This window comes from Rutilus rutilus, assembly GCF_951802725.1.
Source record: "Rutilus rutilus genome assembly, chromosome: 3".
Taxonomy (NCBI): domain Eukaryota; kingdom Metazoa; phylum Chordata; class Actinopteri; order Cypriniformes; family Leuciscidae; genus Rutilus; species Rutilus rutilus.
The window spans coordinates 35,766,089-35,788,217 of record NC_140211.1 but is presented as its reverse complement, the minus strand read 5'-3'; the positions used below and the strand labels follow the sequence as shown (position 1 = coordinate 35,788,217).

Below are 22,129 nucleotides of genomic sequence, written 5' to 3'. Positions count from 1 at the left end.
ATTTTCTGTTTTCATTATGTGTTCTTGCTTAATTATGGTTTTTGATTTGTTTGTTGTTGAATCGTGTTCACTATAACAGGCACCAAGGCAGACAGTAGCGTTTCAGCGACCTTCAAAGAACGTTTTCCAACATCCACACCTGCACATAGTCTTCGCTTGCTTCATCTGTCTGGACAGGGCACACTTGTACAGGAGAGTCTTTCACAGTAAGTGGTTAATGTTAGCATGATTTATTGATGAAAAAATTTAGGTTGGAGGGTAAAATTAAGAATATGTGCTACTTAAAGAGTATTGATTAATGACATGATATTCTAATGTCTGATATAGCATAATATGCTACATAATCTCACTTTTCTCTATGTACAGTGAAAAAAAGTGAATTATGGTGTTCAGTAATTGCCCATTTTCCTTAACAGGCAATCTGTTGACTTTGTGGCTGCCACTCAGGACCATTTAAGCCAAACGCCTTACATCGTCCCAAATTCACCCACAGAAAAAGAGCAAAGTAAGTGTTTTTCACATACAGATAAGGCTTATGTGATGCAAATGTTTTTTAAATGCATTCTTAAATTATTCCATTTAGATGATAACGAAGCTGCTGAATCCCCAATGGACACATCAGCCCCCCCTGATGACCAGCCACAAGGCAGAGAGGAAGAGCCGATGGACATGGACCCTTGCCCCAAACCACAACCCACTGCCTCCACTCCAGTGTCCCAGAATACCCCTGGATTTGTTCTGGAGAAAAGCCTCTCTGTCCCCAGCCAGCCTGAATTCTCACATGTAAGCATCAATTATTCAGACTAAAGGTGCGGTCGCACTGACCGTTGTTTGGCTAATTTTGCGGTGAATTCCAGACATTTCAATAGGAACCCACACGATTGGGAATTTCACAGTGAGGGCGAAAGTTTCCCCCACACAGGTTTCACAACGGGTTCAAGTTGGTAATGTGGATTTGCCAGGTTGACCAACAGAAAGCTAGTTGATTTGAAAGTTTCTTCTGTGTGATCTGTGCTTTAGTAATTCACATCTATGCTTTTGACAGTAGACAATGGCCCTATTTTGCAGAAATTTCATTAATATGACCGCACCTTAACTTTGTGTTTAGTCTGTAAAGTTTCAATTAAATATCTCTTGCGCATTCTTTTGTTTACAATATACTTTCCATGTTTTCTCAATGTAGGACGTGTTTATTTCCACTCCAAGTCTTGAGCCTGGAAACAATAGTCAGGGGACTGAGAGCTCAAAGAGGAAATTGTCTCAACAAAACAGCCCATCAGCAACCGAGTCAGCGTCGCCCAAGCAGAGCGGCCCAGCGGAGCAGCTAAAAAAGTCTTCAAGCAGCTTTGCACAACCCTCTGAGGGTACCGGGTGCTTTCAGTTGGAACTCGACAGTGAAAACAGCAGTTTTACTCAGAAGACACAGTTGTTCGTTGTGGAGGAGGATAGCCAAGCCACTCAGATTGAGGGAGAGGAAGGAACTGCTATTGCTGACAAGAGTAACTCGGGCCCTAAACACCATTCCCAAACTGCAAGCAAGAATGGTATGGACGCTGATCCCAGCAAAACATCAAGTTCTCAAAGTCTTTCCAAGGTGCCTGACTCAAAAAGTACAAGTGCTTTACCTGAAAAAACAGAAGACTGTAACCCCTCTCAAAAGCTCTCGCAGGCTGTTAATGTAGGGAACCAGAATATAAGTGCTACTCCAGGTGCGACTCCGTCCCAGCTTTCTGTCGGTGCAGACTGTGTTTCAGACACCCCTAATTCACCGCAGACAAGTAAAACCACAGCCGCTGGCTGTTCTGAAGTCTCACCATCAGCTGATAGACCTGCAACCCCTGTTCCTGTCCCCCAACAGTCTCAGTCAGTCTTGACTGTGTCGTCCCAAAAGAACACAGAGAATGAAAAAGAACATGCTAGTCAAAGCAAGAGACTCAGTCAACCCATGACACACAGCCACAGTGTTACTACAGACAGTGTTAGAAATGCTGAAGTGGAGGAGCGGATGGATGAAGGTGAGATCCAGAAGACTGTGAAGGGTGATGACACTGGAATCAACCTGGCTTTGTCTCAGAGTGAGGTGCGTTCTCCAGAACCCATGGAGGAGGAGAATGGGGAGAAGGAGAAGGAGACATCCCAGTGTGTACCCAGCAGAGATCAGCACTCCTCCAGCAAAGAGGAGTCCTTCAGCGTCATGGTGCTTGAAGAGAGCCAGAGGGTCTCTCAGGAGAAAGTAAAGGTTGGGAGGTCACAGCCGTTCATAAGCTCCTCGCAACCTGTGAGAGGCTCCGTGCAGGACAAACGTGAGGCCGCGGCAAAGATCTCAGGGTCTCAGCCATTGGGATCTACTGAGGTTTCACCTTTACAGCTTGAGAGAACCAAGTCCCAGAGCACAAAGCCCAGTGATTCAGGACAGCACAAAGTGAACTCTGATAATGCCTCCAACAAAAGTCTGAGCGACAGCTCGGGAGGTGGGATTAAGCTGCAAACAAATGATCTATTCTCCCTGTTGATTATGTAACCTGCCTTCAGTAAATCCAACTAGCTGTTTTATTTTCCTTTCTTTCCTGTCCAGAGCTTCCGTTTCACTTTACATTGCCCAAAGAGGGTGAGCTGATCCGCCCGGCAGTGAGTGCAACTCCTCCACAGATTAGTCAGCTGAAAAAGACACCGAGGCACAGCACTCCTATTGGTGGGTGTCCCCTTCTTTTCGTTGCATAACATTTGATAGATGTGTTTAAACATCAGTATGCTGAGCTGATGCTGCACACCCCTCCCACTTAACTTCCGTGTTGTTGTTGTGTTTTCGTTTTCTTCATGCCCTTTTGATGTTTTGCAGAGATGACCTCGTTCTCAGAGCCGTCAGAGGCAGACGTTACCAGGGAGACGACAATGGCAGCCAGTGAGATTTCGGTAGAGGAGAGCAGAGAGGGTGAAGAGCCAGCTGCAGTGGAGCAAGATGGGAAACTGAGTCTCAGGATGAAACTGGTGACCCCGGTGGAGGAGGGCAGCTCGGGCTCAGAACATTTCAGCCTGCAAAGTAAAAGCCATTTTTTGTTGTTCTTATATTCTATTTCCTGACACATTGATGTTTTCACTAGGGCTGGGGGATATTCACCGATTCACAATTTTAATTGTTTAAATTTTTAACTAGTCGACTTAAAACCTTAACTACAATATGATTCAAGTAACATTCTCTTTATTAACGATCTGGTTAAATTTTCTATTCCAAGTGCACCACACCTGAAGTGATCAACATGGTGCAAATGTAAAACAAATTACTTATTTGTTAAATAACTTTGCCAAAAATATGCATGAAATATGAAGGCAAATATTGTACAAACTTATCTTAAACGTGATATTATATACTCCTATCCTATAAGATCCTATATACTCATAATAAAAAATGCTGAATATTTCTTAGCCAAAGAGGAATAGCTATAAATAACACCCGTATTAGGCTATTATTACAGCAAATGTTTTGTAAAAACAGAAAATAACAGCACCTTTCAGCCTGTCACCATCATGCAAACATGAATTATCACACATACAGTAGTAGTACTTCACAGTTTTTTGCATTCCATTGCCCTATTTTTATGTTTGGCTGTTGCACTCGTGTCTTTTAATATAGTTAATATCACACAAAGAGTCTATTTCGCCACCGAAAATAGTTCCAAACAAAGCCACAGGACTGTTTTGCGTCTCTAAGCAACACAAGATTAATCGTGCAGCTATAGTTGAAACTCAATGACTCAGTCATTAACAGTGACTTGCTGCCTGCCACCTACTGGTGGTTTCTTAATTTCTTAAGTATCTTAATTTTTACAAATCATTCATTTCAAAATATCAATATTTTTGTTGATACTTAATTTGATTGTTAACAACAGCCCTATTGGTGAAATAATTTTATTGGTGAAATAATTTTTGGTATTGGTGAAATAATTTATTATTATTAGTAGTAGTAGGACTCTTTTTATTGTTTAAATGTAAGAATTTGACACAAAAGATGATGCTTACATTTAATTAGGTAAAAAAAAAGGCCATAAAAGCTACAAATCTATTTAAAACTATTTAACTATTTAACTATTTAAATCTATTTTGATGAAGTAGATTGGAAAAGATAATTTCTGTCTTTGCTGCGAACTAACCATCACAAACTTTACAAACAAAAACTTAAACCTAAAACCTAAACCTGCCACGGCACCGACACAATAAACACACTCAGCAAAATATTGTCTAATTATCATTATCGATAAAATCCCAGAAAAGATCAATATTGCACACCTCTACTTCTCAAACCAAAAGCACATTATTATCATTCATTTTAATTATGAATTGTAATTATATTGTGTTATATTTGTATTATATTTATTTATGCTTGATATTTTAATGGCTTATTTTATAACATGACAATATAAAATATAATAAGACAAAATATAATTTGTGTATGTATTTAATTATATATTTTGGTTTCTGTTATTTAAAACATAATTAATTCATTACATCTGAACATTATATAACAAATATAAAAATATATAATATATAAACTATATTTTATTATTTTATTATAAGAATAAAATCTTATATTATAAGAATAAAATCTACTATAATATTTTATTATATTCATTTATTTTATATTATATTTTCAATTAAATATACAATATATTGCATGAAAATATCATTTTTATCTTTTGTTTTTATTATGCTTTTGTTTTTATTATTTAAATCATGGTTATACACTGTTCAGATGTAATTAATTAATTCTGAGGTATTTTTGATGTAGGATAGAGTCAGTAAATACTGGTTCTGTTTTTAAGTGGTCTACAGCTTAACCCATCAAGCTTGATTTTAATGCTTCCCCAGAACCACCATTAACAGATGAGGAAGGATCTGTCTCCAAGGCTACCACTGTTGCCATGGCTGTAACCAGGTAACCTGCAGTGGTTGCTATGCAGAAGCTTATCAGTGGGATGCATTCATTTTTCGACTGTCACTCACAGCTCCTGATTCACTGACTTACTCTTTTTAACACATTTGCAGTGCAGATCCTTAATAATGCCTCGACACTAGGCTTTATTTCATTAAAATTCTGGACAAAACTGCAGATTTTAGTGTTCATTTTTGTTCATGATGAGGGATATTTCCCTGTTGTTGTTTTTTTTTCTCTTTCTGTCATTTAGTCCTTCTGTGTTTAGTCGTGTTCGGGAGGCCCACAGGCAGGTCCAGGTAGAGGATCATGCAGAGTCCAGTGATCCTCCCCTCAGGTACTGCACTACTCTGAAATGAGAATAATGTCACTTTTAAATCACCTCTTGCTGTTCATTAGAGATAAAAGTTGTTTATGCAGTACAAAGTAGTGTCATGCTGGTTTGCCAGGTATTTTGAATTATGTGCTCTCACAATGAGCATTTGTGACTGAAAATTATGGTGTGCGAATGCAAAAAATGATTTTGATGCACTGTGCGAGTGACATGATCTGACCACTGATCAAAACATGTTATACCATCAGAATATCGTTGTTGTTATTAATCCCTAATGGATGTTGTGTGCAGTGTAGAAAGCCCTGTTAATTATAACGTTGTGTTACTCAGTGTGAGTTTAAGGCATAGTGCATCAATACATATTGCAAAATAGATAATTTTAAATTGAGAGTGGGGGTCTGCGAGGAGTCACAGCAAATGAAATGAGAACCACGCCTTTTGTGTTGTCAAAAATATAATGGGTGAAGCGCCGCGCTGGGCTCTTTCACACACAAGCAGCTCGTGAGCTTGTGTTTTCAGGTTGCAGATAATGCTTGCAATGCAATGAAATCTGTTGTCAACAGTAGAGAAGCTGTAATGTCTATCTGAGGTTCTCCTCCAAAATTCAAGGCCTGTGATTTAATGGTTAAATATAAGAAGAAAAAAAAACAAGACAGCCATGAATATTTGTATTTTAATTTTACTGTTCCTCTGTAAAATAATAATTATGTATATATTATAAATATTAAACAGTACATTTATTTTACAGTAGGATTATTATAGTAATATATTTTATTAATTTGTTTAATGTTTATAATTTATAATTTATTCAAATAAAACTGTATAATAGTAATAGTAATATTGAGCTATATAATGTAGAGTCCTTGTGGACAGTAAAATGGACATTAAATCATAATTTAAGGCTTATATTTAAAAATGTTTGTTCTTTGCATATTTGTCACTCCTGATGAGTTTACATCCCTGTTTCAGTCGTACTGTTGCAAGCTAAACTACCAAGTATTATATGTTAGGCATTATATAATGTTTGTTACTTACTAATGAAAATGATCAATAGTGAAAGTGTAATCAATATATATTTGCTGATCAGATGTTCATAAGGAGATCAGTGCTGCTGTTGGAGGGGTATTTGTGCTCCTAAACAGTGTAAGCCTAAAGCCCTTTCTCAAGTCTCTAGAGTAGACTGCATAGGAATAGTCTTTGGCACAACTGACCTTGAATTCTTTTTTGTTGCGGTTATAAATAGATTTCCCCTGGTGTTGGATATCTTTAGGAACTTAAAGTAGGTTTGATAGTGGCACTCCTGCCTGGTCAGGGCTGTAAAGAGCCGTACAACAAAGCATGACCCATTTCCACTGCTCAAGGTTGGGATGCTTTTTGTTTTGTTTTGTCCTTTGTCTTTGGCCTGTGTTCCTTAAGGTGTTCATCTGCTGATCTTAGACTCTTGTTAAGAAACTGTTGTAAAGTTTTTCTTTCTTCAAAGCAGACCAGGAGACGTTGGGATCACGTTCAAACAGAAGAGTTTCTTTATTTGAGCGCGGCTGCGGTGCTTCCAACATAATCTAAAGTATATAAATTTACATGGTGTCTTATAGGGATTTTAGGAGGAGGGACTTTTGAAGGTGGAGACAAATTCAAACAAAGCATGTAAATGATAAACAGGTTAAGGAAACCCGCCCCAGACTCCAGCGTGTTACCAGTCTCAATCCAATCAGCATAACCACTCAAATGCATATGTGCTAATCCAATCAGCCATACGATTCAACGTCTGGACTGTGGCTCTTGCTCCAAGAGCCATTAAAGACAATAGGTTAGCGTCTCCGTGATCTGACTCATTTAACTTACAAAGGAAAAACAGGTCGGGCAGGAATATGTTGCTGTAAACTCAATAATCACTTTCTCAGTTTATATACTATCTAAATTAAAACCTCAAATGCTAAAATCAGTATTCTTCACCGTGATGTTATGTAAGGAAGCATATCTGAAATAGATTCTTAAATTTGTAATCCTTCAAAACCATCAGTTGATTTGAACTTTATCATTACGTTATGTGTAAGCCTGCACAATTAATTGAAATAAAACTGAAATCATGATATTGCCTTTTAATTGCAAAGGCGGCATTTAATTAAATAAGGGATAATCCATGGCTAGCTGTGCATTGAACGATTTTAATGCACGACGTGGAGGCAAAGAACCGCTCGACACGTAGCGGAGCATATACCCAAAGGTCATTTGCCAGCAATAACAACTTAAAGCTGTTATTGATGTTTGCAGTGCAATATTTGACCGAAAGGGCAATAATGACTGTTATTTTCATCAGAATCAGACACAGAGATAAAGTAGTGCATACAATTACATTTATTTGAATGAATGAATTATAGCATTTATGTGAATGAATTAGGGGTGGGCGGTATGACCAAAATTCTGTTTCACGGTATGACTCATTTTATTTCACGGTAACTATATATTTCACGATATAGTTATTTATATATGTAGTTATTCTCGAAAAAATCGTCAAAAAGGGCTTTGTATAATAAATAAACCCAAATACTTTAGAAATGAAAAGTACTTCACCTTGTTTGATTTTTCTTTTTCTTTTCTTTGGTAAATTATTTCTTTGGTAAACTTTTTTTGATGGCTAAATATAGTAACAAAACACAGTCATCAACTTTTAGATGAACTTCCCCCAACTGATAGCCTGGCAAGCCAGACTTACATCAAGATGTTAGGTCTGGCAACTCACCATAGACACGGCTCAATCCGAGGGGCGGGATAAACGGCTGTCTTTCAAATTCCCTCTGCACGCAATAGGACAGCGCTTCAACCAACCAGAGCGGTTTCCCAACAGCGGAGCTAACGTTAGTTGATAGATTCAACTTTTGAATCTGGCCGGCAAAACTACGAACACATCTTCCTTTTTTAAGAATGACTTAAGTGCCGTTCTTTGCTCTTTTCTCAAAGAAAAACTTAACTCCAAGTCCTCCAGAGTCGTGGCCAAAGCCAATTCGAAAGACTGTTCGCCAGCAGCAGCAGCCATTCTTTGTTTTCAAGTAGCAGGGAACCGTCACAACTCTGTCGTCATTATGTTAAGCCCGCCCCGCCTACTCTATACACGATGTGATTGGCCTGACCCAATTTAGGTTTTTACAGCTCCAAAAGTCAACGGAGAGTTGCTAGACTACCCTGGCTGCAAAATAAATTTTGCTGCCGCTAGGGTGCGTCTAGATTTCTAGGCTACCCAACTGTTTGATATTAAAGGGATAGTTCACTTTAAAATGAAAATTCTGTCATCATTTACTCACCCTCAAGTTGTTTCAAACCTGTATGAATTTCTTTCTTCTGCTGAACACAAAGGAAGATATTTTGAAAAATGTCAGTAACCAAACAGTTAACTGGTCCCATTGACTTCCATAGTATTTTTTTTTTTCCTACTATGGAAGTCAATGGGACCAGTTAACTGTCTGGTTACTGACATTTTTCAAAATATCTTCCTTTGTGTTCAGCAGAAGAAAGAAATTCATACAGGTTTGAAACAACTTGAGGGTGAGTAAATGATGACAGAATTTTCATTTTAAAGTGAACTATCCCTTTAAATACAACTCATAGGTGCAATTAAACTTTAAATAAAGTGTTGCTGAATAATTTTTCTATCTCATGCTATTGCTTTACTTCTTCAATCAGTTTATAATATTCTGAATATTTTATATTGATCTATTCTATTCATAATAAATTAGTTACTTCCTTTTAATTTTGTAGGATATTAGTAATACTAGTTATGTTTAAATGTGTTCCCCGGTACATTTTTGCCATGTCTGCTTATTATACTGCGTTTTTAAGGGGCTTGTTTTGTTCTTTTTGTGATATCTGGCAACCCGTCACCTAAAGCTTTAATCAAGAGAGGTTCAGAAGTGACTAGAAGAAGAGCAGCAGTATGAAAACCAAACAGCAGCTACTGTTAGTGTTGACTAAGTAGTGTAAATTATACACACCTTGTTACTGCGTCATTATTTTACCATAGCCCGGTGAACACTGACACACCGCGCTCCCTCTCAGTGCGTGTGCACGCGCGCGTCTTTTGCATCAGTAAAATGCAGAGGTGGACAAAGTACACAACTTCCTTACTTGAGTGAAAGTACAGATACTACTAGTCAAATATTACTCTGTTACAAGTAAAAGTTGTAAAGACCGATTTTTACTTAAAGGGATGGTTCGGAGTAAAATCAACCTAGGGTCCTTTGCACCATGACCTCGAGCCAAACAAACTCCCAGAAGCTTTTTTTCCCCTTGGTCGAACATTATTAAAGTTAGAGCTTATTTAGAGATATTAGCCGAATGGCTTAGTGCAGACGCTAATGGATCCAAGGATGTATCTCGTAAATCACCCCACTAATAAAGCCCAGAATGGTACCAAACTTCTACAGAAGTACAAATAGGTTCTGTACTCATAAAACGAGACATTGGAAAGTTTGTAAGTACATCAGGAGTTTATTTAAATAACACTTGCCTGATGGCTTATGCTACTGCTAACCCGGACCTCGAGGTCACTTCCGAGATTTGGGAAAAGCACGTAAAAGTCCTGGCAGAAAGCGATGCATAAGGATGCAGTGTAACGACGAATTATTATTTTTTCCGAAGTGTTAACAACTTAGTGTTAACTAATAATTGTTGCAAACTGGTACTACCAACAAAATATTAGTGCATTCCTGGAACTGGCCGTTGTTACACTACATCCTTATGCATCGCTTTCTGATGTATTGGGAAATACATCAGAAAGCGTCAGAAAACACCCCCTCTTTGCTGAGAAGTGTAAAGTTTCTGTGCTCCTGAATGTTTCTGTGTGCGAAGCGCGATCTTTGCTCTCTGTGTGTGTGCTCTTCAATGAAAACAGCACATTAATATGATTAAACTGACTTGGAAATGCATTAAACAGTGTTATTGCACACCTTCCAGCCAATCAGAATCGAGTGTTCAGACAGACCATGGTATAAATAAATATATGTGCTGCGTTTTTTAGAGTAAAGTGCAGCACTGTGTTCTTTTACACAAGGAGCTCATGATCCATTGGTTTCAGTGTCTCAGAGCGGCTCAGTGTCATCTCTGCATCTGAGAGTTTGGGTTGCAGGTGGTACAACAAACCACCTTCCCAAACTTGTAAAGCTTGATAGTTTAACGTTTGAAAATGAAAAAAATTAAGACAGCCATAAATATCAGTATTGTAATTTTACAGTTCTGTAAAAAAAAAAAAAATTAAATTCTCTACTATATTTTACTATGAAATATTACAAAAGCAATATTTCTTATTTTATTACATTTTTATATAGTAATAATAATTATTATTATATATTATCATTATTATTATTATTTTATAGTCATATTGAGATATAATCTTTTGGGTCAAATTGTGCAGCCCTACAAACAAGCACAGCAAACAGCTTTTTTTATAACAGCTTATAAGTCAATATGTTGATCTTGTCTATCACTAAGTGAAACATTAAAATGTTTAAAGTCATTTGCACTGTACTAAACAAATTTACTTTGGCCTTCACTTGCTTTTCTTTCCACTTCTCCAACAGGCAACCAAGCCAACTGTTCAGTCCCACCAACACTAATGACTCAGGACTGTCTCCCAACCGCCCAAAAGAGACAGCGGGCAGCAGAACCTCCGGCCGAGTCACTGAAGCTGTATCTCTGCATCCTGGTGGTACGGGAGCCAACTCTGAACCTCTGGTCAGTGGTCTGTCCTCCCCTGCCAGGGAACAAGAGGTCCTCAGCACTTCTGACAAGCCTCGAACACCTGTCCGACAGAAAGCCGTGTCACAGCAAACCAGTGTGGATATTAGCTCGACTACAAGCCCACCCCGCAAAGTAAGAAAGTGGTTGGTTATTGTAGGATAAATTTAATGATAAAGCACTTTAATATGTGCCATATGTTATATTTTTCTCCTTTGTCTCTTTTGGTTTGTCAGAAAGCTGTGTCTCAGCAAACTAGTTTTGATCTGTCTGGACCACATAACCTGTCTGGAAGGGTAAGAGTCTTCACTAAATGTTTTTTTGTAAACATGTTAGGCATAGGAAAAAAAAAAACAATCCTGCACATTGTCATAGCTTCTAAGAAATCCAGTATTGTTAAATATTAAATAATTAAATAAGGATGTAGCTTTTTAGATGTATCTTCAAGTTTGATCTCACTCTTATAGGGGGAACCAAGCACACCCATCAGAACCCAGTCAGGTCCCTCATTGCGCAGACATATTCGCACCATCCAGGAAGTTCGAACAACAGTCACTCGCACCATTACAGATGTCTACTATGAAGATGGCAGAGAAGTTGACCGCAAGGTTACACAAGTAAGATGCATTGCCTTGGTTAAAACTGACCTGATCTAGAGAAAATAATTTTAGTTCAGGCATGATTCATTTGTTCCATGACCAAAAGTTTCTTATAATTGAGAGGTTACTGGGTAGTATTTGGCTGGTCATGTGATCTCAACATGACGGCACCCATGAGGCGACCAGGGACCAGATTCACATAAATCCTCGTAAGAGGTTCATAAGAATGTTCCTAAGTACAATTCTTGAAAAATGTAAGAGGTTCTCAAATATTTTCTTAAAAAATCTTTTTATACACACTATTTCCAGCTTGATGGGAGTCTAGCGCTTCCCGTTATGCAACATACTTCAATATAATCGTAGTCGTGTTAGGATGAAATATCACTTCTTAACACGATTATAAGGCCGTCTAGAGTAAGTGCTTTTTGCGTACGTGTGGTTTCAGTTGTTCCTATATTTTGAATACATTTTATTACGAAATTTTGGGTGAATCGTGATTTTCTTTTTTTCTTTCTTAAAATCGTTCGTATGCACATTTCTCTCACAAATATGTGTGTACACATGCGTAGTAAATGAGACCCATTGTTTGCGATCATTGGTGTCAATTCCAAGTACTCGTGCACATCCCTAGTAAGAGTAATATATATGTAGATAGTTTAATGTTGTAATGCTTTGTCTTAAATCCCAAAAGGAAAATGTTTAAAGTATTCGGTTGTTTCAAATACAAGTTGGATGTTACCCTAATTATAAGAGGTTATTTACAGTCATTGTTATGAACATTCTTATTCATTTCAGGAATTCCAAAACTTCTTAAGTTTTGTCTTTAAAAAAAAAAGATTAGTTTATTATGGCTAATAGTTTATTCTTAAGAAATGTTTTGGGATTACAAAATATTCTTAACTTAATTCTTAATAGAGCTGCACAAATTCTAGATAAATTCAGAATCACAATATTTTGCTTTAAACAGAGATCACGATTCTCCCAAGATTCCGAACAGACAACTTAACAAAGTTACGTCATTTACTAGAGGTTCTGAGAAATGTTAATTGCAGCCGTCTGTTTAAAATGTTTAATAAATCTGAATGACTTATTTAGAAATAAAAAAACGGTTTGAATGAATGATTTAATGACTCACTCATAAATACTTCACTTGTTTCATTACTGGATGAATCAATGTTCTTGATCAAATCTCTTGATTTAATGATTTAATGACTGGCTGCACCCAAAGTATTCTCTTGAGGAGGTATTTATTTTGAATAAGTAATTTCTTCACAACCGCTAAAAAAGTACATTCTATATAGTATGAACATATATGAATATATAGTTCTATTCCGTAAACAACCGTGTTTATATCTGAACTATACCAAAAAACTAGCCTAAATGTTTTTTTGTTACAGAAATAATGATACTGTGTGGTTGAAAAGACTGTGAAGCTGTTTCATACCTATACATGATGACTGCTTTCTCAGGGTCAGCGGCAGCACAAACACAGATTTGAATTTTCTGGTGTGATTTTGTCAAAGGTTTAATAGACCCAGGTCAATTGTTGCCATTTAGAAATGAGATTGCTTGAGTATTTGAATCGAGATTGCGATCTTTTAACGATCAATCGTGCAGCTCTAATTCTTATGTTTGAAAATAAGAAGAAAATAGCAGTTAAGAAGAATTTCATTCTAGAATGTTTCGTGATTCCGGCCACAGCTGCATGTAAAATGAATCTGCTTTTAGGAAGCTACTGATATAGCTGGAGTCATGATATTAAACATATTTGAGAATTGCTTTTTATTTCTTTAGGGGGTAAACATTTTTAATGAGAAAAATATTACTGAATGCACCTTCAATGATTGGTTCTCAGTCTCAGTCCTATGAATGACTTGCATGTCGAAAAAACAATGACAAAGGTCTTAAGGACAGATTAAGCTGTTAAACAAACCTCTACTGTATGTTTTCTCCAAGGAGTCAGAGGAACCCGTGGTGGACCGCTGCGTCATAGATAATGACATCTCCCCATCCCGCACAGGAAGCTCAATGACATCAGGAGACCTGGCTGATGTCAGTTCACTCTCCTCAAAGGCCCCATCACACCACAGCTCCAGTGGGATAAGCAGCGGGGGCTTGGGCCCCATCAGAATGCCAGATTTCCTCATGCCCGCCAGCCGAGGGGCCAAATCTGGCCGGTAAGAAGTTGTTCTGTTTCCGTTTCCTTTACTAACACTCTGCGGTTAACACACCAGTCTCGGAAACGGTCACACTTGTATGGCAGTAGTTGCGTAGAATGTCTTGCATGCATGTGATTGTCAGAATGTTTCCTTCAAGCATGTTCACACCTTCTTGTTATTAGACAGACACGGTATGTTTTTAGTACCCCCTCATGGCTGCTGCTCCCATACACATTTGGTTGAGGGCGTTTCAGCTGAGCGCATCCTCTCCTTGTGTGTGTTTGAACCCCAGGTGGGGCGGGCGGCAGCAGCCGAGGACCCACACTGTGGTGGTGGGGTCAGAGGTGACGGATGCACGGGGGTCTCGGGTCACCACCCAGCTGAGCCCCCGTGGCCGTGCCCGGCGAGGAAGGCCTCCTTCCCGCGGCCCGCTGTCCAGGTGAGGTGCTCCTGGGTAGGCTGCCAGGGTCCAAGACACTGTTTGTACCAACAGTTAGCCACTAATTTATAGCCACTTCATAAAACCACTGTTTTTAATCATCTTGCATGAACTCTTGCTCTTTTCCCCCAAAATGTCTCAGAGAGTAGTATTAACTTAGCTCTTCCTTTGTGGATCATGGACATGCGCTCTGTTAGTTTACATATTTAATGGATGTTGTGATGCTCATGGTGTCACAATTTTCTTCTTTTTATTGCTCTCTCCATCCCCTGCTAATACTGACTCTCAGAGGTGGCAGGACAGGGCAGAGAGGTGGTGCCCATGGCCAGGGTGCATCGTCCTCAGAAGAGGAGCCCTTTGCCCAAAGACATGCCCAAGCGCCGGGCAGCCCAGTAGAGCCCAGTGCTACGAGCCACTCTGATTCTCTCAACACCACCTCCCCGGACAACAGCACTGGGTCCAGCAGTTTTGTTGGATTGCGTGTGCTGGCCAAGTGGTCATCCAACTCTTATTTCTATTCTGGGAGTATTACTCGAGACCTGGGAGAGAACCATTTCCGCCTTCTATTCGATGACAACCAGGAATGTGAAGTGCAAGGAAAGGACATCTTGCTCTGCGACCCCATTCCTCTGGAGACGGAGGTCACTGCCTTGACAGAAGAGGAGTACTTCAATATCGGTAAGCAGGACTAAAAATGATTATGAACCATTACATTTATACTATATTATACTATATTTTCAGGTTTTTCAGATAGGTCTAACAGTAGTTTTCAGGTACAGTATTTGAATAAAGTAATCAAATGTAAAATAACACTGCATAGTCTTCACTGTATAAATTGAATATAGATTCATCTTTATTAAAGTCACAAAAGTTGTTTAGTCAATAGCAGAGGGTGATTTGTTAAAAAAAAAAAGCTTTGTCTTGTTTAATTGACATTAAAAACGGCAGCAGGAATATTAGGCTGCTGTCACTTTAAGACCTAATGCACGGATCCAGTACACTGATACACATGCGCTGTCTTTCTCGACGGTTTATGTACACTTGAGACACTCTGTTTACTAGGATGCTCGCGAAGACAGGCATGTAAATGAACCCAATTTAGTATTTGCGCGCTGTCTGAGACACGTGTTTCCGTGTGCCGAAATGTGCGGTTGAATGTTTAAATTGGCAAGGCTTAAAAACACGTGCAGTTGATAAACTTTCGTGACGATGCAGTTCTGGCCTGATGTTGTGACGTATTGGGGAGCCAGAATGTACCCAGACAGGAGATTTATATGATCCAGGTGGCAGCTCTATCAGCGGTGTCTCCTTCGCTTGGAACTGTGACGTCAGCAATAGACTTACTTACTAACAGTTGATTGGACAGCTCCTCTCACGTTGTCTACATATCTCTCTGACTGTCTGTCGTTCTATCTTGTCTTTCTGCCGATGTATCTATTTTTGTCTATCTTTGGCCATCTATCTTTCTGTCCATCTATGTCCCTCTATCTTTATGTCTGTCTGTCTCTCTATCTTTCTTTGTCTAAATATGTTTCTGTCTGTCTGTCATACTATCTATCCTTATTTTTGTTTGTCTGCCGTTAAATATCTTTGTCTGTCTTAGGCTCTATATCGTTGCCTATCTGTCTGTCTCTCTGTCTTTGTCTGTCATTCTATCTTTGTATCTGTCTATCTTTATTCCTGTTGTTTTATTTATCTTTGTCTCTGGAATCTTATGTGTAACATCATATTAGATTCATACATTAGGTCTTAATATAATAAACCTGCATCTGTCTGTGTTAATAATGTTAATCAAACAAAAGAAAAGAGGGAATCACTCACTGCTCTTGACCGAATAACTGTAGCTTTAATAATACATTCATTTATAATTAAAGGGATATTTCACCGCTGGAAAGATAAATGGTCATTTATGTAGTAGAAATGTGAAATTATTTTAGAAGTTGGTGCCTTCTAGACGAGAAAAGCCAGAAAATGTGGATGAAAGACAACAACTCCCAGAATGCACTTGCTTCGCTGCCCTACGAGGCCACTCCCAAGCCACGCCTACCGGTTACAGAGGGCAGTATCCGAAGAAATGATACAACTAGGCCACTAGTTGACTCGAAACTTTTATCGTGAGATCCCACCCCCAATGGGCGGGTTGAAACCATGCGTAACTAGCTCCTACTACTGGCTGTAGTCTCTAGCCCATTGATCTCAAACTCAATTCCTGGAGGGCCACAGCTCTGCACAGTTTAGCTCCAACCAGCTCCAACTCACACCTGCAAGGAAGTTTCTAATAATCCTGAAGACCTTGATTAGCTGGATCAGGTGTGTTTGATTAGGGTTGGAGCAAAACTGTGCAGAGCTGTGGCCCTCCAGGAATTGAGTTTGAGATCACTGCTCTAGCCTCTGGACAAAAAAGCCTCCGATGACGCAAAATGACGATTTTTGCATCATCTGAGTTTTTTTTCCAGGCACACAATACAGAAATCTCTCGTCTCAGGGGGACATGAGGGAGGGAAGCACGGTCATTCGAAAATACTACCGGGTTTCTACTGATACAAAGCTTAATGCTAATCGGTGAAGTATCCCTTTAATACACAGAAGACTATGCAGTGACTATTTTTGATTTGAATATTAAAATTCTGTATTATTTCTTACTTGAATGCGTCTGCTAAATGGATATAAAATGAAAAAATGTAAAGCACTGGTAATTACATTAGTTTATTTCTTAAATTGTGTTTTTAATAACAAAGATAAAATAACAAAATACATAACTATAATATTGTGATTATTAATATAATAATTATTATTAATAAAAGACTTGGAGGAAAAGATGCATCGAGAATCGCTTTAAAATCAAATCGTTGCTCTCTGATTCGTAATCGTTTGGCAAGTGAAGATTCACACCTCTACTTACTAATCTTTATTTTTCTGTGTCTCTGGTGATCAGGTTTGGTGAAAGGTCACAAGACTCAAGACTCTGAGTTCCTTTACTGTGTGGAGAAAGATGGTCAGAGTAAATGGTACAACAGAACATCTGTGATTCTCAGCATGGAGCAAGGCAGCCGCCTGAGGGAGCAGTATGGACTGGGGCCCTACGAACCATCGACACCCCAAACCATGGCATCTGATATCAGCCTTGGTGAGTCTTCAGTTGGACTGTTCTGGACACAGACATCTAAGATAATATAATGGGTAACACTTTACAGTAAGGTTCATTAGTTAACATTAGTTAACTACCTTAGTTAACATGAACTAAGAATGAATTTAGTTAATATTCATTTCAACATTTACTAATACGTTATTAAAATCAAAGGTTGTATTTGTTAACATTAGTTCATGCACTGTGAACTAACATGAACAAACAATGAACAGCTCTATTTTTATTAACTAACATTAACAAAGATTAATAAATACGGTAACAAATGTATTGCTCATTGTTAGTTCATGTTAGTTAATACATTAACTAATGTTACTAATGAACCTTACTGTAAAGTGTTACCATATAATGAAATTCTTGCAATTTACTAACTCATCCATAGCCAAACTTTGACGAATCTCTTTGTAGCACACTCTGAAACAGCACCAGTTTTGTTACATTTGGTGCATTGGTTCATTTTGTCCTCAGATAACCTGGTAGAAGGAAAGCGGAGACGCAGAATGAACTCAAGTGGAGCAGGGACACCTACCCGCAGCTCCAGCAACAGCCCGAGAAACCCAGGGCCTTCTGGGAAACGAAAGCTCATCAGTGGCACAGAGGACGAAAGGACTCCTTCGAAGAGAGGACGCAGGGGGGGAGGGGCCAGAGTGGGTACGATGCCCCTTGCAGACAGACTTTATTAATTCAAAGCATTTGCTTCATTTTAGCAGAATGTTTTATTATGTGCCTGATTTTATCGCCTAATTTGGTCTTTTACTGTTATGGGTTTTAGCAACATTTTATTCATTTTAATGTCTATGAAATTATGTTTTACATAATCTGTAAATGTATTTTTGAATGACCTCAAACATATGAAAATGAAAAACCAAACTTTTTCCTCAGTGTTGTCGTTCTTGAATGTCTGGTTTTACAATATAAAACGTCTGATAAACCACATGAAGATGTGATCAAATACTGCTTTTTGATGTTTAATGGAGTGCAGATCTCCAGCTCTAAACAGCAACTGGTATGTGGCATAAGATGTATTTGTACTTTTGTGTTGGTGAGCACTCAACAGGGTGGATGGGAGTGGTGTTTCTTTTTAATTCCTCACAGTTCATTATCCTTTATGGGCTCTTTGTTAAACACCCAGTCTCAACAGTCAGGTTCAAAGTAGTGTTTTCATTGTTTCTGTTTTACTTCAACAGGGCAGCGTCTTGCTGCTTGTAACACATCTGGGAGTGGCGTAGACCTGCCCCCTGACCCCAATGACCTGGTGGCGACTCATGGACCTCTGCCTGAAAACTCCTCTCTCTTCATGGGATTTGTCTTCATGCTGACAGCATCCTCTGAAAGCGACAGAGACTCCGACCACCAGACCAGAGATGAGGATGAAGGTGAGCGGTTTGAACAAATAAAGACTGCGTGTGTCGAGCGTTCATTGTTTATAAGGCTCTGTTATTTTGCTGGTGATATAAAATGCAGCATCATACAGCATGAAGTAGTAGCTGCGTTTACATGAACCCTAATAATCCGATTGTAATCGGACTAGTAGCACAGTCGGAATAACCGCGTCAATCGGAATGAATTGGCCAAATTTCATTCGGATTGTTGGTTTGAACCTTTTCTAATCTGTTCGATAGGACATGTAAACACTTGATCGGATTGGAAACCGAAACTGGAAAGTACTGCGCATGTACAATGACGTAGAAATGCCGTTATGACGTTGTGGTTAAATAATTCGTGTCGTGTCAGTCTATAATTCTCCTTGAAGTGTGAAGCGCTGCAGAAGAATGTCGTCCCAGCATTCCTTGCTTCCGACTCTCATCTGTAAGATGCCTTGATAGGGCCACGGGAAGGGGCATTTGTACTGTTTGATGGATATAAGCATCATGGCACAGAGCTCAATGTGCTATTATTAAAATATAAATTCTGCTTTTTATGATATTCTCTGTATTCGTGCAGTGTCAAAGCATGTCAAAAGATTAAATTCCATTTTGAATCCAAACGCGCACATCAACCAAAGATTTCTATTTCAAATAAATGCTGCTTTTGATTTTTCTATTCATCAAAGAATCCTGAAAACAATATATATCACGGTTTCCACAAAAATATTAAGCAGCATAACAAATGTTTCTTGAGCACCAAATCAGCATATTAGAATGATATTTGGAGGATAATATGACACGACTGGAGAAAACATTCAAATAGTAGTAAATTCACGATAAAACACAGCAATGACCGCTTTACCCAACGGTTTTGTGTATCACTAGCAACGTAAACATGTCTCATTGATATTGTTCATTGAAGCTTACTGTATTTTGTAGAGTAGAATATTGTGAGAGAGAGAGCGAGTGTTTTTCCTGCATTTAGATATAGCATTTTCGTTCAGGTCAGTCCTATGTTCTTAATAAAAAATAATTTTGAATGTCCTCCGCGATATCGTGTCCTTTTAACAGTTATTGGGTTTTCCTGTGCCCTGACTGACAGCACTAGTCAAAGCATTTGTCAGTTGCGTCTTTCTCCTCCATGTTCACAGCAAGTTTCAGTCTTTTCACTATAAAAGTCTTCTCTACTGACTGACTCACTCATAAAGACAGTCTTTGCTGCCATCTAATGGCATAATATTGTAACTTCTGTTGCCATTCACAGTCAGGGACTAATTTTTTTTTTCAGTGAAAGAAAGGCTTTTAGTGATTTTACTTCATGAAAGTTGCATTGATACATATTTTATGGCTTTAATATTTGTATTGTGTGGTAACCATTTTATAAAAGCTTATGTACTCGAGGCTAGTGCTGTTTCATGAATAAATCACAGCTTCGCGTTGTGCCTACCAACGCCCTTCAGCCGTGACTTATTCACGATACAGCACAGCATCTCGTACCTTATTGCTTACATGTATACTGTATATCTAGTCCAGAACCTTTCGTTTTGTATTGGACTGTGATGATGTAGTTTGTCTCTTGCTAGACTGTGTGCTGAGAGCCGCATATAACAAGCTCTATACAGTGAGACAGCTGGAGGCGGGAGGAGGAATGATCCTGCTTGATTTTAATGAAGAACAGGTGAGCTCATATATTTCAAACAGCTCCTCTCTCTCCTGCAAGAGCTGCATGTTTTATCCACGTGTGTGTTCTGCATCGTCAGTGTAAAGCAGCCTATCAGAGCTTGCTGATTGCCGACCAGCACTGTCGGACCAGGAAGTACCTGCTGTGTGTGGCAGGTGGAGTTCCCTGTGTGTCTCAGATGTGGGTGAAGGACTGCTGCCAGGAGAAAAAGCTGCTCAACTACAGGAACTACCTACTTCCTGCTGGTGTGGGGCCAGAGGGATGCATTGTGGAGTGGTAAGAGCTTGTCTTGTTGAAACATATATAGCATAATTAAAACAACACATGTTGACCAATGTGCTTTACATAACTATACGATACTGACAGCAAATAAATCACATAAACTGTTAGTCATTGGTTAAAAGCCATGATTTTAAACTCATAAACTGTAGTAGCGGCTCTGATATAGCTACTGTTCCAAAGTTTGGGAGCTATAGCAAATGCACAATCTCCTCTTTGTTTTAATCTAGACCTCAGAACTATTCTAGCCTTTAACTAGTGTATTTCAGCGTTCTTTGATACTCCGTCAGGAGATCCAGAGATAAGATGGCGCGAGACCATCCAAGGACTTGTGTACCAGTAAGAGAATAATGCCAAGACACCTGAGAGATTGTAACTGATTGTAAAAAGAGAAATGTCTTAAAACTGAACCAAGTCAGTACTGAATTTCACACATTCCTTCTTAATGTTTTTGAACTGCTCATGCATTTACTGTCACCATTAAATAATGTGAATAAGTTAATTCCTACACAGCTGTAGACAACACTGCCCTTTGTGTATGACTAAACTGTCATGTCCTAAATGATAGGAAAAATTGACTGGAAATCTAATCGAATTCAGACTGAAAAGCTTTAAAAATCTTTTAAACTCACTTATAGGGATTATTGGACTTGTTTATTTCTCTATTGATCTGAATATATAATTGTATGATTGTTTTGATTTTCTTTTATCTATTGTACTTTTATATGTATCATGTAGATGTTTTGTGATATTTTGCTTTGAGTTTGAGAAAGGCACATAAATAATTTGTTTTATCACATATGGACTTGATTTGGATTGGGTTTGTAAAATCCAGATGCTTTTTTAATTTTTATCAGACTACAAACAAATGTTTTTTTTTTTTGTTGAATACATTACATTTTTGCTGGCTGCCTTAAAGCCTTAGGTGCTTGAATTTTCTTTTGTGATTAAGTGTTTTCTTGTATTCCCTGTCCTCAGGCATCCTCGTGGGAACCCTTTTAAAGCACTGAAGGTGATGCTGATGTCAGAAGATCGTGTGGATCTGTGGACCTCTTTGCTTTCCATGGGTGGTGCAGCAAAAGTTCATCACCATAAAGAAAATCAAGACATTTCTGGTGGGTAACGGTACCTTTAGTTTATTAGCAAAATGTAGATGTAGCTTTAAAGGTACACTATGAAACTTTTGGCACTCTAGTGGTTAATAAGACTGCATGTGTCTTGTGGAAGAACATTGTAACTGGAGCTACTTTTCTGTTCTTGTATATGACGAGTCACGCAGGCACTGGGCTACTCCGCAGCATTTGTCGTCCCGCCAGGTCTAAAATAGTCCCAATAGAAACACTTAATATAGGCGTATCATAGTGATTCAGGACAAGGTAAACAAAAACAGAAACTAAGACTAAATATATGGGTCAAAAAACATTTTTGTAAACTGAAATAAAATAGGAATTTCAACATAAATGAAAAACTAA

At 38.6% G+C, this 22,129-nt stretch overlaps 1 protein-coding gene across 9 annotated transcripts in view; it reads left to right on the top strand.

The window, feature by feature from the left end:
• tp53bp1 (tumor protein p53 binding protein, 1) overlaps nt 1–22,129 on the top strand; it is a 29,475-nt gene that overhangs the window by 6,025 nt on the left and 1,321 nt on the right. For 5 of the 9 annotated variants that reach the window (XM_084405268.1, XM_084405267.1, XM_084405266.1 and 2 more), the window contains exons 9-28: nt 80–206; nt 417–505; nt 584–783; nt 1,184–2,471; nt 2,576–2,692; nt 2,840–3,040; nt 4,864–4,930; nt 5,181–5,264; nt 10,832–11,123; nt 11,225–11,284; nt 11,456–11,605; nt 13,544–13,764; nt 14,039–14,185; nt 14,475–14,863; nt 17,121–17,312; nt 17,799–17,981; nt 18,518–18,706; nt 20,281–20,375; nt 20,458–20,654; nt 21,636–21,772. In XM_084405268.1, coding sequence (XP_084261394.1) covers nt 80–206; nt 417–505; nt 584–783; nt 1,184–2,471; nt 2,576–2,692; nt 2,840–3,040; nt 4,864–4,930; nt 5,181–5,264; nt 10,832–11,123; nt 11,225–11,284; nt 11,456–11,605; nt 13,544–13,764; nt 14,039–14,185; nt 14,475–14,863; nt 17,121–17,312; nt 17,799–17,981; nt 18,518–18,706; nt 20,281–20,375; nt 20,458–20,654; nt 21,636–21,772 — 4,425 coding nt within the window. The remainder of the gene's footprint in view (nt 1–79; nt 207–416; nt 506–583; nt 784–1,183; nt 2,472–2,575; nt 2,693–2,839; nt 3,041–4,863; nt 4,931–5,180; nt 5,265–10,831; nt 11,124–11,224; nt 11,285–11,455; nt 11,606–13,543; nt 13,765–14,038; nt 14,186–14,474; nt 14,864–17,120; nt 17,313–17,798; nt 17,982–18,517; nt 18,707–20,280; nt 20,376–20,457; nt 20,655–21,635; nt 21,773–22,129) is intronic. The other 4 variants (XM_084405270.1, XM_084405269.1, XM_084405265.1 and 1 more) reach the window with 1 other exon arrangement.